General features: G+C 28.8%; 1 protein-coding gene across 2 annotated transcripts in view; it reads left to right on the top strand.

Moving 5' to 3' along the window:
* The window catches only part of LOC130898287 (lethal(3)malignant brain tumor-like protein 3), a 343,664-nt gene that overhangs the window by 8,727 nt on the left and 317,532 nt on the right, over positions 1 to 17,405 (top strand). For both annotated transcript variants that reach the window (XM_057807478.1, XM_057807479.1), the window contains exon 2: positions 3,224 to 3,398. In XM_057807478.1, coding sequence (XP_057663461.1) covers positions 3,224 to 3,398 — 175 coding nt within the window. The remainder of the gene's footprint in view (positions 1 to 3,223; positions 3,399 to 17,405) is intronic.

Raw genomic sequence — 17,405 nt, 5'->3', positions numbered from 1 at the left:
GTATTTCCGCAGACGTAAGTGGGCCGAAAAGATTATATTGTGTGGAAGGAAAAGTCATCGGATATATTATCACTAGATTCTTTTCTTCCGGGTTTATTTGAAATCTACAGTTTATAACAATTTAACTTTAACTCTCGAAGAACTAGAATATGGACTTGGAACCACGGTTTAAAATATAACGCCTGAAATGATTTAAAATTCATTAATGTCATTTGTTGAAAAATTAGGATACTGTCAGGCAGATTTTCACTTTGTAAATAAATATTGAATTTTCAATTATTGTTCATTTTGTATTAAATATTTAACATTACCATTGAATTTTATATTGTTAAATCGTAATCTGTGAGTCAAAGACCCACCAAACCTGGTATCATTAATTCAGAAATATATCTACTCAAAAAATATATTTGAATATGCATTTAAAATATTACCCGATGTTGTCATATCTCAAAAAATGTGTCATTAAACCTGGGAACACTATATAAGAATATATAAAAAATTTCATTTCACACAATTTTTCATCAAAGTCATAATTAAGCTACAAATTCGGTGATCCGTCCAGATTGTCCTTGTAGAGTAAGTTACAGAAAATTGAGAGTAAAAAACCGACGATAATATTCGCAGAGTATTTACAGAAATACACTTTCCCTACGAAGACTGAAGTTTTCGATGCTTGGAATGGAAAGCTATCATCAGCCTCTTAATATTCGAATCTGAGGTGCAACTATTCGACATAAAGTCGAATAAGGCTGCGACACGTCATTCCAAATTATGTTGTTCATCAAGTTTGTTGAAACTTTTCATGCAATTCTAATTGAACATTATAATAAATGTATATTGCACAGTATACATCTACTTCGATGCCCCTTTCAAAAATTTGCCTCCTAAACCTTGAAATAAGATTTCACTAATTGCAGATGATTAGGGTTTTGTACTTTTCAAATGGTCATGTAGAAAAGAAAACATATTGTACTCAATCAAATATTCATTTAAAATATTGAACAAAAAAGTGGCGGCTAAATAGCCATTGGCATTTCTGAAACCAATTTTCGAAAATTAGTCGACCTATTGCGCCGGAAATGTTCCTCATTACTTGGCCAATGTTTTATTTGGATGATTGTACTTGGTTTGTACACGTAGACTTAAATTTCAAGAAAACTCCTTAAAAACAAATTAGCTGGAGATAGGCCTACTCTGCGGGAAGGCCATGGAAGATTTTCTCTGCGTGAGATCAATTTCTTTGGAATTTATACATTCGTTGGATGGATGGACAGATTACGCCATCTTGGTGCATCCCTATTCTTAGTTGTAATCCTCTAAATGATGTACCTGTGGTTGAAAAACATTTAATATTATTTTCATATATTCTACAGAGTGAATGGATGCGTGCACTTTCAAAAAGGTACAATCCAATGGTGCCCTTTGAAGATATTGCAGTGCAAACTGTGATTTTTGGAGAATATAAAAGTCGTTGTTGTATCAATTTGAGGTTTTATCTACCTAAATTGTTTTGAAATTGAATCTTTTTCTGACAACTACTGCAGTAACTGTGTCTTTCAGGTTTGCTCTTTTGAGTCAAACTTCAATAACCGACCTAAAATTGTTCAGGCTATCGTCAAAGCATCTGAATGCTTTGTGTGTGGACAACCTTGGATCGTCCCGCACAGACTCGTTCATATGCGTCACAGTCTTTTCACTTCTACATCTCCTTTTCTATCTTTATTGTTTGTTATTGATAATAATGCTGATATTTTTGTTCTGAAACTATGATTTGAAAGCATCATTGTCTTTGCAAAATTGTTGTAAGTAACTTGTTTTTTACCTTCGTCCTCGATATTGTGCAGTTCGTTTGTTATATGGGAATAATGCGGTTTCACTATGAACGGTGAATCTGGAGTCATCAAAATAGTAGAGGCTATGCTAAGAAGACCCTTGATTGATAATTTGTCTACTACATGTGAATGAACTTTCCTTGAGGTACCCATTTCAATATCTTGATGGAGGGACTATGGGTCCTAGAGAATTTTCTGGTCCAATAGGCCAACAGTTTGAACATTAGAAGAACTCCCAATTGCAAATTATAAAAAAAATTGTATTGAATTTGGTAGAAGTATTGTCCGAAGACTTGTTGTTGTTATTAAGGTTTATAGTCAAATGTGGTTCAACATAGAAGTGAAACCTTCTAGGGAACTTGGGCTTAAAAGGATTATGGTGGCTAGATCGAGACCTAACCTAACCTAACCTAATGAAAGTGTTTGGTGCTTTAAAATACCTCATCTTAATCTACATATATATATATATATATATATATATATATATATATATATATATATATATATATATATATATATATATATATATATATATATATATAGATTTGATAAATTGGAATGATTGCAAATTGGCCAATAAAGAACTTGAAAGATTCAGATGGAACACGCCCCAAATTTTCCTCGATTCCACACTAGCTGTATCAGGATGTGACGTTAAAGATGGATTTATTTAACTAAAATAACGAAATATTATTCTTAAGTTTGTAACCAAAAAGGATCATAAGTATTTTTTTAAAGGGTGGGAGGTGGGTGGAAGTCGATGCGCAGCCACCCTCTTCCTGGTGACTTCTGGGTAATATTTTGCTTATTACAAAGGAATATGAGCTGCATTATTTAAGTATCGGTAGTTTTTGCTATGTTATCAAATATTGACATCTTTGTGCCACCGTTTTGCATTTAAAATTTAATGTACTAGTTTAGGCAGAAACATTGAACATTTATTTCACTATTACAAGTCAAAACAAAAAACTTTTTATTTTTTGGTATAATTTAGTTCCACTCTAGTCGTTGTTTTCTCTTCACTCAATTTTCAAGAAGCGAGAAACCACAGCCATTTTTTTCTCAACGTTGCTACTACTGGTAACTTATAGTTTTTATAGAAGTTGTTACTTTATTTTGGAAATTTTAGTATAGGAAAAAAGGATGTGAAGGAACGATAATCCATAACATTGGAATAGTCGGATGCGACAGATTGTGTATGTTCAACATAGTAAATTCATCACTTTCAATAGTGCTCTAATTATAAAATTGAAAACTAGATTATATTGATATTATCTAATTATCTAATTATCATGTTCTGAACATATTTTTTAAAATGGTTAACAAAGAACATGTCCATTATTATTCCATATACTGAATTAAAAGTTGAACTGCAACTGTTTCTTTTTCAGATGGACAGCTTAGTTCGCCATGAAAAACTAACAACCGAAGTAAGTGAAGTGATTTTAAATAGTGTTGAGGTTTTAAAACCTGATAGTGATTGTGATAATGAGGACAGTGAAGACTCTCCTCGAAGAAATGGTCTATTTTCAATAACGGAGAATTTAAAACACCATAGGATACAAGGTAGGGTAACTAGGTAAATTAACAAAACATCTTTAAAAAGAACTGATGTATATTGGTCGCCAAATTAATCCCTTTACCTGGATTTTGAACCGGTTCACTACTATTGACATGTAAATTTGGCCAATTCGAATTTCTGCCACCGATTTATGTGTGGGAATAATGGAACAGGTAAAATGGGCGATGGGTTTACCAACGTTTTTCAAAAATCGTTTCAATTATTCTCAATATTAATCGCTTGTTGGCTAGTAATAGTATGGAAGACATATTGGATATTGGAAATATGCTTGTCGAATTTTCCTGTTGGTCGAAGGTTTGATATTTTACTGGTGAAATTTTTTTCACTCTATAATAAGTTTGCTGTGACTCTAGTTCTATGTTAATACATAAGTTTTACGATATGTTTGAATTGTTCTTGATTGACACTAAAATATTTATTGAATTTACTATTGTTGTCTGTTAAGTGATTCATTATCAAACATTATTCTTTCTTCCTCGTAATCGGTGACTTGTTGCTCTGAGTTTTCTACATATGCGGTCGTGTTCTGTCTCCTTAGAAGCTTCTATCTTGGTCGCTGTAGACTTTTACGACTGAATCAAAATAGATGCTGGTAGTTGACAGGAAGCTTTAAATACTCTATGTTTTATAAAGAAAAGAATGTGTTTTTGATAATTATATGTCGTCGTTAATGGTCCGCATCTTTTTTGCGAACTTACTTCCAGTATTACTTTTTTCCGACACGTATTTCACACTGTATGCATTGTCAATGCAGTCAAATTTCTAAAGAATTTTTTTGAGGTTTTATGTATAAGTAAATCGATGGTCTTAGAAGTTTTTTTTAGGATAATCCACTTATTTCCAGGAGATACATTTTAGAATGAGAAAGTATTATTGAGAAAGACTTAAGAATTGGGAAATATTCCAAATTTATCCTGTTATTTTTATATTTTAATTCTCTTTCAAAGAACCAATTCTGCCAGTTGTTTATATACAATGCGGTTCTTATGTATGGAGAAATTTAATTTACCTGAATTTTAGTCCTCTGTTCAGAATGATAAAGATTTTATTTTTAAATTTTGTACAATCATAACTGAGAAAAAAAGATATGAAATTTTGATAATGTCTCTAGCACAAAACTTTAAGTAGAATGAGGATAATAGAATGTATTTTTAAATGTACTTTTCAATTAAATTAAATTATATGTTCAAAATGGCCATCACTCACTTCTTGACTATAACCGAGGCGATTTTGAAATTCTCGTACATTTTGTATGACCTCAGAGGTTATTTTGTCAATTTCGTCCGTTATCCTAGCTTTCATATCAGTATTGTATGGTCTATTAGATTTTAGACTTTAGATTCAAAATAAGCCCATAAGAAGTACTCGAGAGAAGTCAAATCTAGCCGGTCATTCGATCGTTCCACGTGTTCCAATCCACCTATTGGGAAAAACCTCGTCTAACTGTACGTATAAAATACGATAGACTCCATTTTGTTGGTAGTAAATAGATCGATTTATCTCATTTGGTTGATTAACATCAGGAAAAAGTCTTTGTAATGTAGACACTAAGAAGTTAATAAAAAAAATTTAAATAAATCTCACCATTCACTGTGCCTTCGAAAAAATAAGGGGCCAATAATTTTATTGTTAATGATACCATCCTAAACATTCACTTTTTTCAGGATTATAATTATTAGCACACATCCAGTGAGAATTTTCTCTGCTCAAATATCTACAGTTCTGTTTGTTAACCGTTACGTTTAAATGAAACGTCGCTTTATTATAAGGAACTATTTTGTTTTCGTTCATTCTGTCCATCATCAATTCACAGAATGTTTGCCTCTTATCAGGATCATCTTCATTAAACTCCTGAACATTGTAAAGTAGGTATTTTTCTTTATACAAAGCTCTGTAAATAGATGGTTTTCTCCATGGTTTTTCAATATTTTCTACATGTCCAGTTTCACGAAACTTTTGTTTAGCAGAACAGATACGGAAATTCCTGATTATTTCTAAATTGCTGATTTAAAAATTAGGATAACGGAAAAAAATAAAAAAAAATCCCTGTGGTCATAAAACGAAATTTCCAAAAGCGCCTCGGTTATTGTCAAGAAGTGGATGGTGGTCATTTTAAACATTTGATTCAATTGTAAAATACATTGAAAAATAAATTCTAAATATTATGGGACATTATTATTTTTATTCTACATATATTTTATTCTAAATTGGTGTAGAAGAGTTTTTTTCTTGTTAAAAATGATCAATTAGCACACAAAATGCTTTTTTCATAGTTTTTTGTAAAAATTATTCAGCTCAAAATTTCACAAATTTCATAAATGTAATTTCAAGAGAAAATAATATAATATGAGCAAATAATTAGAGGACGAGGACGGTTTTTTGCACTAAGAACATAGCGAGTTATTAAAATTTAAAGTGGATTTTCTTTATTGTAATGTTGTTAACAATTTGCAGTTATTTTTATTAATTACTTTAACCAGTTTTTCTCACATCACAGCTGTGATATTACTACCCCAGCACACATAAATATGATAGCACAGACCCGTGACTTGAGACATAACTGGAATAATATTATTAATCGAATTGTCAATAGACTGGGAACTGTCATTACTTACCAATATTCCCTTGTTTATTCTATAAGTTATAGGATAGTTGTATATAAATATATAAATGTGATTTGTGATGGTGTAGATATTATATCACTAAATGTTTGATTTCGGTTTTTACATGAAATATTATCTGACTACTTAAGACCGGATTCGAAACTACTGATAATTCATTAAAAAACTCCATTAATTCCTTATTTTCTTTACATGATCCCGATTTCTCATTATCTGGATTATATTTCAACAGTGGTAACTTTTATACACTATTTGTTTACTCCTACACTCGTTCCCACTGAAATGTTCTAATTGAGCTAAAATATCTATTTAATTTCAACTTTCCTATACTGAACATTAATTCATATTAACACTGTATCACTAATACACACATCACCTTATCATCATTACTATCAAGACAGAAAACACATTCATTACTGAAAACTTTCTAACCTAATCTAACAAGCGATGCCAGCTAATAATTTTAGATGAGGATCTTAGTCCACTGTTGTCCTAATCACTTGGGCTGTGTTGTTGGTCTTCGTGCTCGACTTTCTGACATCTGACAACAATAAAAACACAGTTATTCTATCAGCGACAACCCAGTTTGTAGATGACCAACAATTATACCTCTCTCGAAGTCAGTTAGCTAGCGATAATTTCCACATTACGCATGATGAATGTGAATGTAAATTCTCATTCAGTAACGGGTCGATTCGTTCACTTAACTGATAGCGCTCAAATTCACCTATCAGCTGTTTGCGGATCCAAATCCTATAGAGATTTATATCCCAGGTTCTAAATGTCGCGCTCAGTTTTCGGTGGAAACTTCATGATGTACAAGAGTTTTGATTCTTATCACTTTTGTGTGTTAATTCTTTATTATTAAATATTTATTTAGTTGTATAATAAATTCTAGATGTTTTATAATTGTTATCAAGATGTTATCAACTATATGCCGAAAATTTTAACAATCATAAACCTCAATAACTCATCAGAGACGCTGCTCATTAGAATCAAACAGCCATTAAAAGGGAATAAATAACTTTTAAAAAACCATAAAGAAATGGGAAAACCCGTCAGATGATTGCATTTACCTGCTGGTCTACCCACGGGTAAGACCCTGGTAAAAAAATGATTGATTTGATACAAAAATCGTACAAGGTTAGCTTCGTTTTTATTTGTACCACCAGAAAAATATTATTATTAAATTTGCATTGTCCAAAAAAGTGAAGACTTCTAGCAGAAAAATGGAAAGCTTTCGATTAAATTGAGAAGTAGATAGTTTTATTTGAATTTGTACCATCTAAATTTTCTATTTTCAATGTAGTAGTGCTTGCGCTTTGATTTTCAATATTACGTACATTTACTTTACCTGGATAGCTCAAGACTTCCTTAGAGAAAAAATACAATTATATTACAAACAATATAAAAAATGAGTACAGCTAGTACAATAATATCACTTTTTATTAAATTACTTTGTATGATTATCAACACAGATGAATTATATATATATTTACTAAGGCTTATGACAACAATAATTAACATTATAAGACATATTCATCTGCTACTCAAATAAATATTTCATTGATTCATAATGGAACAAAATTTAGAGACAAAATTAATTGGAGAAACATGTTTTATTATAAATGAAGTCTTCAAAATACCTAAAAATGAATCCAAGCATACAATAGATAGATGAACGATATATATATATTATATACAGGGTGTTTCTATATTCGACCGATAACGGTCTATCACAGAGAGATCTCAATAAATGATTCATTTTGATATAGGAATACGAATCTTTACGGGGCTTATTTGCTAAGATATAAAGTAGCTAAAATTTTAAATCAAAATAAAAAATTTGTCATAAATCAAGAACACCTAATTATATATTTCGGGTTTCGAAATATATTTTTAAAAAAACTTTATTTTTGAATATTTGAATGAATACAATTAATCTCAAGATCGAACTAATTATAAACATTAAATATCATCGAATTGTTTACAAACATCTTATTTATAATAAAATAGTGCTGATACATGTTTACGTTATTTGATACAAAAATAGAATAAATGCTGATAGATGTTTATCATATTTGATACAATGGTATTGTTTTAAAAATGTCCTTCAGGAATTCTTCGCATGTAACTCCTCCATCCCTAAGAATGAAAAATGACGGAGGTATTTTTCATCCTTTGTTTTCTTTCCTCTTCTAATTCAATGTCTTCTTTTTTCATTTCTTCTATTTTCTGTTTTCTTACAAACTTATATTTATATTTTCGAATTATCCAAAATATTATTAAAATTATACAAATTATTATTATTACAGTAAATAGTCCTATCGATACATGACTTTGTGGATTATAAATTTCGTGAATTGGTTTTATATTCTTAGCGATGTTATTAATTTCATACAATTTATTAAAATCTATATTAGTTAAATTAGGGGATTTATAAATTTGATTATTCAAAAATTTAAAGTTTAATTTCGGTAGTATTATTGATTTCCCTTTTTTAATTTGTACATTAGTTGAGAAAATTTCACTTCCTACTTGAATACTACAATTTTTTGGAATTTTTATAAGTGATGGATACATTAATTTAAAATAGCGATCTGATACACATTTAGAAATTACATCAGTTTCTAAATTTGGAATCACTAAAAGTTCATCATTCGTTACTTGTTCCAATATTGTTTCTTGAAGATTAATTTCACTAATAACACAATTTTTACCGGAATGTCCATTTAAAAGTTCAACAGTACAGTTATCTTGTAATTTGAAAGTTTCTTTACAATAATATTTTCCTTCTAATTCAGGGCATTCTTCTTTGATGAAAGTAACTTCTTTTTGACTTCTGGCCAAGTAAGGTTGCGGAGGGATAAATATTGTATGGTTTTGAATTACGGGGTATAAATGGAAAAATTCATAGGTTTTAGGTTTAAGGATTGGAACATGGGTAGCAAAAATTATTTTAGATTTGGAAAAGGTTACTTGTGAACCAAGAAAGATATTATCAATTAGTGTAATTAAACTCTGACAATCCAGATTAATTTGTGCAATTGTACTTTGAAATGTTATAAAATTATTTAAAGTTATTATTTTGTTTTCAATTGAAATGTGAAATTTCTCTATATTATCAAAAAGTTTCCGTTGATTATCCCATAGAGTCGTAATCGACTTGTTATAATGATCAATTAATTTTTTATGTAATGATATTTGTAAATTAACTTCGTGAATTATTTGTTTCTGATTTTGTTGTAGAACATTTATAGCGTTATTATATCTTTCTTCATCATCCGAATCTAAAGTTCCAAAAAGCCATTTATCTATTTTGCCTACAGCATTTATTAATCCTCTTTTCAATCGTAAATGTGGATAAATATTTTCTGATTTTTTATCTAAAGTGTTAATTAAAATTTCTGTTCTACTCAAAGATTGTTCAGCTAAGTTATGGTATGAAATAGGATTTGTTGCGTTCGCTTGAGATAAATTATTTCTTAGGTTATAATAATATTGTTTTAAATTATTGATTTGTTTATGAATGAATTCTAAATCTATATAGTAGATGAAAGTATGTTTAGTATGTATAAGATTATTAGTTCCTAAATTGATAGGTAATAATAAGTTATTTACATTTGTAACTGTTATGTCTTCCGTCTTGATCGTCTTGTAAAGTAATAGTAACATTAATACTATTGTCGGCTTCATTATCTGTAACAATTTTTCTGTTTTAATTTTTTGGTTTTCTAATTATATTTTTATGATATGTTCCTTTGTTTGTTTCTAGTAATATGCCAGAATCTTTTACAATTTCGGCTTTTTTGAATTTAGGTAGTTTCTTGTCTCGAAATTTTGTTTTTATGTAGGCTATGTTCTGATTTTCATAGGATAAGGGATCATTTCTATTTTCGTTTCTCTTATTAATTATTTTTTCTTTAATGTTAGCATTTCTATCTTTAATTTTTTCATATAATAATTTGGAGGTTTCTTTGTGATTTTGTATGTAATTAGATATTATTAAATGATCGTCTAAATCGAATGGATCAGGGTTATTTATATGGCCTTTAATAATTTCAAATGGCGTGAATTGCGTTACCGAATGAATTGAATTATTATATGCTAATATTGAGTGTTTTATCAATTGATCGGGAGTCAAATCGTTATTATTGTCTTTTATGCATCTAAAATGTTCGATTAAACTGGAATGAAAACGTTCAACAGGTGAATTAGAATTGCTATTTTTAGACGTAGTATAATGTAACTCAATTTTGTGTAATTTGCAAAAGTCTTGTAGGTCATTATTCTTAAATTCTGAACCACAGTCAGCTGTTATTTTATAAGGTAACCCATGATGAGTAACGTAATTTAATATGTTATCAACAACTGAAGTTCCATTCATACTTGACATTGAATAAGCTTGACCGTATCTAGAAAAAGCATCTATTATGGTTAAATATGATTGGTTTGCTATTTTAAAGGTGTCAATGTGAATGTGCTCAAATGGTCTACTAGCTGTTGGAGTTAAATTGAATTTTATTATCGGTGGATTTCTATCATATTTATTCTTTTGACATGTTTCACAATTATTAATAAAGTTTTCTACATCTTCTGAACTCATAGGTTTGTTTTGATTAATTTACTTATATCTATTTTCTTTTTGCACCAATTATAAGTTTTGTGCCAATTATAATTTTCGTTAATTAGTTTTTTATCTTCTTTTGAATAATTAAAATTGTGAATTTCATATTGATTTATTTCAAATGGTTGAGCTTTAAGGGTTTCATTTAAAGTTATAGGTATTGTTTTAAATGATTCATTTGTGTTATACTGATTATAATTTGAATGTTTATATTATTTTCTTTTCCCATTAGTTGAATAAACAAAGTTATGAATTATATTATTAAATTTCTTATATATACTCTAATTAATAATAACTTTCTATTATTATAGTTTCTAAAAGTTTACTAATTTAATTTTTTATATTTTACTTATTTTATTTTCTATTGAATCTAAATCTTATCTATTCTTACAACATAATAGTAAAAAATAAGAAAGTTCTTTGCATAAAAATCCATTTTATAATTTCTTGAATTGCGTACCATTTCATTGAATGATAATATCTAATTTTCCAAAATAGTTCTTCAATCAAACTTTCATTTAGTATAGCATTTAATTTTCTATTGAAATATTTTGAACTTATTTCGTTATTATTTCTATCAAATTCTTTGTTAATTGTTTCATAATTAATCTCAACCTCGTCATTTTCATTATTTATTTCTCTTTTATCAATCATATTATTTTTATTTTGTATGTCCAATATATTTGTATTTAATTCAGATTTTATAACATAACATTCTTTTTCTAATATATCATTATCTATTTTTATAACATCATTTATATCTTTTTCGTCCCTTGTCATATTATTATTTATTTCATTTATTTCTCTGTTTAATTCTAGTACATTTTCTTTTACTTCAATTTCATTATCATTTTCATTCATTTTTAATTCATCTAATTCCGTATATTGTAATTCTACATTTAATTCCACTTTATCAAATAATTCTACTTCTAATTCTCCTTTTATATTATTATTCATTTGTTCTACCATTATAATATTTTCTTCTGAATTCTTTTCTGTTACATTTAATTTATCTTTTTCTTCTTTATCAAATAATTTACTAAGATCTAGTTCTACTTTTTCATTTATTTCTTTACAATGATTTAATTCCGATTCTTTCGTTTTTATGAATTTTTGAATTTTTGGTGATGAATTATTAGATGTAAAATTTATTTCAATTATTTTTTCACTAGGTTTTGACTCGTTAGATTCTATAAAATTTTCAAAATATGTTAATGCATCATTAGGAGTAAAATTTATTTCTTCTATTTTTGATTCTTTTTCCGAGGCTCTTTTCGAAAATTTACGATTCGATTATTATCTTCGTCGGACTCAAATAAATGGTGAAAATCAATTATTTCTTCTTCTTCTTCTTTATTTTTGTAATTATTATTATATAGTTCTTCGGATGTAAAATTTGGATTATTTCGTGATTTGAAATATTTGTTATTATTTGTATTATTATTATTATAATTATTATTTATATGTCTACTAGGTCTGTCAGAAAAATTTCTCGATGTCGTTGACATCGGTTCTGGTCTAGGTAAACGATTTACAGGTATTTGGTTCGGGCGAAAAACATTTTTTTTAGGACCAAATACTTGCGCATTCGTTGGGTAATTTTGTCTTCTTTGCGGTATTGGATTTACGTTTATAGGTTGACTAGGGAAATTATTGTTATTATTATTATTATATCTTTCATTATAATAGTTGTTATTATTATATCTATCATAATTATTATATCTATCATAATTATTATTATTAGGTTGTCGGTAGAAAGAATTATGATTATGTTGATTGTTTCTATTATTTCTTGATGGATTCATTTGAACATTGTTATTATTATATTTAACTTTAGGTTCGTAAAATTGACCATAAAGTTTTTCGAAATTCTCAAATTCGTCTACATAAGCCATAGCGTCTTCCAGAGAGTTAGGCTTTTTTAAGTACATATTATTACGTATAACGCCTGAACATCCCGCAATAAAAGTGTTCAAAGCTGTTTTCTCACAGTGATTAATTTGACATCTTTTATCAATCTCTCCTAGGTTTAAATTATTACTAATAATTTGTATAGTTTGACTTTTCAATAATTGCAATCTATTACCAAATGCTATTAAATTTTCATTTTTAAATGGTCTCGTTCTCGTTAATTCTTGCAAAATACAATCCAAATCGCGCCTATCTGCAAAACACTGAATCAACGCTTCTTTTAATTTAAACCATGTATTCAACTCAATTCTATTTCCCACCATTAACTCGGCTTTATCTATTAATTTTTCTTGAATACATTCTAATACGTGATTATTAATGTCTTGATCATTATAAACCGAATACGTCTCTATTAGGTTTTCACATCGATTTATAAATTTATTTAAAGTATTTTTATTTCCGTCGTAAGGTTTAATATTCTCTAACTTTAATTTGAATAAATCCCAATTTAGGGTTTTTGGGCTTGACGTTGCCATTTTTATATATTCTGGTTTATCTTTTAAGTTTAATTCACTAAATATATTTAATAATTTATCAAAATCGTTCATAAAGTTATATATTCAAAATTATTAAATTATCTCTTCCTTATTCAAAGTTCTGATAAGGATGGATAATAAAAAGGAATCAAAATAATAGGGAAACTTGGCACTTACAGCTATCTGAAGTCCTGTCCCTCGTTGAATACGTAGATCTAGTGCTGAGGTACTGAGGTACTTAGCCGGAACTTTATCGCACTTTGCGTAAACTCGCGACCGCACTAATCCGAATGACTGCGCCAATTATATATTTCGGGTTTCGAAATATATTTTTAAAAAAACTTTATTTTTGAATATTTGAATGAATACAATTAATCTCAAGATCGAACTAATTATAAACATTAAATATCATCGAATTGTTTACAAACATCTTATTTATAATAAAATAGTGCTGATACATGTTTACGTTATTTGATACAAAAATAGAATAAATGCTGATAGATGTTTATCATATTTGATACAATGGTATTGTTTTAAAAATGTCCTTCAGGAATTCTTCGCATGTAACTACCTTCAATTTTTTTGTCAAATTTGGTGACAATATGCTGCTTAATGAAGTAATATTTGGACATAAATAAACTTTAAAAAAATTTTACCAGTGGCGCGCTGTCAGGGTTAGTTGTCACTTTTATTTTTTACGCGACTGGAGCAAATTATTCTTAATTTTATTCCAAACTACCTGATTATTTTTAATTGAAAAACCAATAATCCTTTATGGAGCTAAAATGAACATAAGTAAATCACAAATTAATTAATTTCGAATAATGATTAAGCGTAAGTAGTTGAAAACAAATAAAAATTATTCATAATCTCAATTTCCAACAAAAATGTATTAGAATAATAACAAAATTGGCAATGAAAATAAAAATAATAATAGTACAAATTAAATTGAAACAACACAGTATTACAACAATAACAAAATTGACAAAGTTACAGTAGTTGTTCAAACTGCTGGTCTCTTACTTCAACACACTTATTACACCGTTTTGTCATTGAAAAACGTGCCTTTGAGAATAAATCTGGATGGGACCTTGGAGGCCAACAATTAGGTCTACCCCGACCAATCCATTTTTCTCTAAAACGTCTGTTTCTTGCCGCTGCAGCAAAACAGATGCCCCATCGTGTTGAAGAGGAAATATTAAATAATATTTTTTAAAGGCCATCTTTAAGTACTCGAACAGTAGGTTGCGCATAAAGAATGGACCATTCTACTGTCTGGAAAATTTTAAAAGAATAAGTGTTACATCTATACAACTTGGCCAGTGTTCAAGCATTACAGCCTAGAGATTTTCAGGTGCGTGTAAAATTTTCAAAAATGGTATTTACAAAAGTGTCATGAAAATCGAAATTTTTCAAAATATGTGTTATATACCAACGAGGCTAGATTTGCTAGGGAAGAAATTTTCAACTCTAGAAAAAGTCACGTTTGGGATAAAGGAAATCCGCACTTTGTTCGTGAAAGGGAATTTCAGCTTAAATATTCTGTTAATGTGTTGGTGGGTACGGTTGGAGGAGATTGCCTTACATTTTACCAAATAAATTGAATGAAACAATTTCTGGAAGAAATGCTGGATGAATTGTTGGAGAATGTACCGTTGAATATAAGACAACACTTGTGGTTTCAACACAATGGGGCATCATAGAATCTGAACAAAATCTAAAAGCTAGAATTCAAGCTGCGGTAGAAATCATTCAATCCCATCCAGATTTATTCTCAAAGACACGTTTTTAAATGACAAAACGGTGTAATAAGTGTATTGAAGTAAGCGGTCACAGTTTGAACAATTGAGATTATGAATAAGTTTGAACTATTTACGCTTAATCATTATTCGAAATTAAGTGAATAATTAATTAATTTGTGAGTTACTTATGTGCTTGTAGACGTTTGTTTATAGGCAAATTTCTACAACACCGTTCATTTTAGCTCCATAAAGGATTATTAGTTTTTTAACTAAAAATAATCAGGCAGTTTGAAACAAAATTAAAAAAAGAATTTGCTTCAGTGGCGTAAGAAATAGGGGGATAAAAGTAACAACTAACCCTGACAGCGCGCCACTGTTTAAATTTTTCCAAAGTTTGTTTATGTCAAAATACTATTTTATTAAGGAGCATATTGGTCACCAAATTTTAAAAAAAATTTGATGGCGTTCTTGATTTATGGCAAATTTTCGATTTTGATTTAAAATTTTGAACACCCTATATCTCTCTGTGGTAAAGCATTGTCGGTCATATGTAGAAACAACTTGTAGATCAACACTATTTTTTTAGTACAAAAATTTTTACAATGATTTTATAAATGTTTTATACCACCACCAGTGATAAAAGTAGAACGTAAGTGAGTTATAAATTTATTGTTCGTGGTTCTATTACTGTTGGTTTTACACATATGGATATTATTATTACTTTTTAGATAATATATATAAAATATTTCGAGTGTAAGGCAAGTATTCCACCTAAAAACAAAAAACAAAATGAATGATGAGTTACTTAATATACAGAGTGAGTTTTATGTATGGAATGCCTCAATTATCTCGAAAATGGCTTGTACGATTTTTATAAATTTTGGTGGTATTTACATTGTTGTCAGTATCTTCTTTTTCTGGAAAAATAATGAACTTCACTTATATAACCGGATTATAGTTTCCGTCCTGCAGTAAGACTAATATTATCAACGTGTAATAAAATATTTTGGGATAAAATAATATTTACTGGGTGTTACTATGTCACTGAGTATATAGAAATTTAGTGAATAGCTAACATTGATTGTACAATATATCGACTTTTGAATAAAAATTAATTCTATCATTGAGCTAACATTATTTAGTTGTTTCGTTCTGATTTATTTTCAAACGAAATATCAAACAGTAAAGAACATATTTTGAGAAACAAATTCTATTTCGTGAGAAAATAGTTGTTCTTGATTCAAAGAAATTTCGGAATCTGTTGCTGTCCCTAATATATGGTGAGCGATAAGGATCAGTTCTGAATTTAAATTAGAAAAACTGATTCTAACGCGTATTTCGTGTCTAGTTATGTTGGTATATATGTTCATCTAAAACTCATAAATATTTCGGCATTTACTCTTGTACTACAAATTTTTGTCCTCGTCTTATGTCAAACCGGTAATGTTTTAACCAAACGTTATATACATAGTGTTGAAGCAGAGGTAAGCACGTCTACAATACAAGCAACAAGAAATAATTACTCATCTCAGTTTTTACTCTATTAAAAATATTTGAATTCTTGTGTAATGTATTTTTAAATTCTGAAGTTCATGAAAGGGTAATATTTTAACGAAAATATTAGTTACTTTTACCGAGTTTTACTTGCTGAAACGAAACGAAGTATCGTTAAAAACAAAATGATACTTCTATCGTCTCGAAGTCGGTTTCACTTCCACATACCAATGGGCCACCCAACTACTTTTAAAAGCATCTTTTTGGATATATCTCAAAAACGTTAAAAAATTTTCAATTGAAAGAAGTGGGGATCCAAATTTATTATTTTCAACCATTTGTGGCATATTTGTAATTATCAACTAATATTTATAGCGCAGCCGTGCGGAATATTAACAGCTGTGCTGAATATTGAACATTAAAATGTGAGTGTCTAAATTTTTTAAATCAATTAATCAAGTCTAATGATTAAATAACCTTAGAAATGCTGAAAACGTTACATAGTGTAGTGACATCATATGGATTGGCTTCAATAAAAAAACAGATAAAATCAAAATGTGCTGTTGGTTCGGTTTCTCAAGCCGCTCATTAATAATTTAAGCTAAAAGTGAAGGAAATTGCGAGTAAAAACCACCGATTCTTAGTTTATTTGGATGTCTCGTGAATAACCATTTCGGCTCCACAAAAGCGCACCATTCATCAAAGCTAATATTGATCCAAAAGCACACTAAATCTTATCATTCAACATTTGATTCTACTTGATATGGTATAGATCAGCTTTTCATGATGGCATAAGTATGATAAAAAATCCTAAATCAAAGCATTCCAATAAGTTAACAAATTAATTCATATTTTACGTATACTTGAATCTTGAACATAAACTACTGTATAAATAAGTTCATGTCTGAGCTTATTTAATCAAAATATTAGAAACAAAAAATACATTCATTTGAAGTGTTTTTAGTTTAGGGATAAAAGGTGTTTGAGAACCTCAAAATCAAAAAAGTATGTAAAGATCGCCTACAAAAGACTAAAACAAAAATAAAGCGTAGAAAAACTT

The sequence above is a fragment of the Diorhabda carinulata genome, chromosome 9 (genome assembly GCF_026250575.1).
Source record: "Diorhabda carinulata isolate Delta chromosome 9, icDioCari1.1, whole genome shotgun sequence".
Taxonomy (NCBI): Eukaryota; Metazoa; Arthropoda; class Insecta; order Coleoptera; family Chrysomelidae; genus Diorhabda; species Diorhabda carinulata.
Note: the sequence above shows the minus strand (reverse complement) of the source record. Positions and strands in the feature narration are given on the sequence as shown.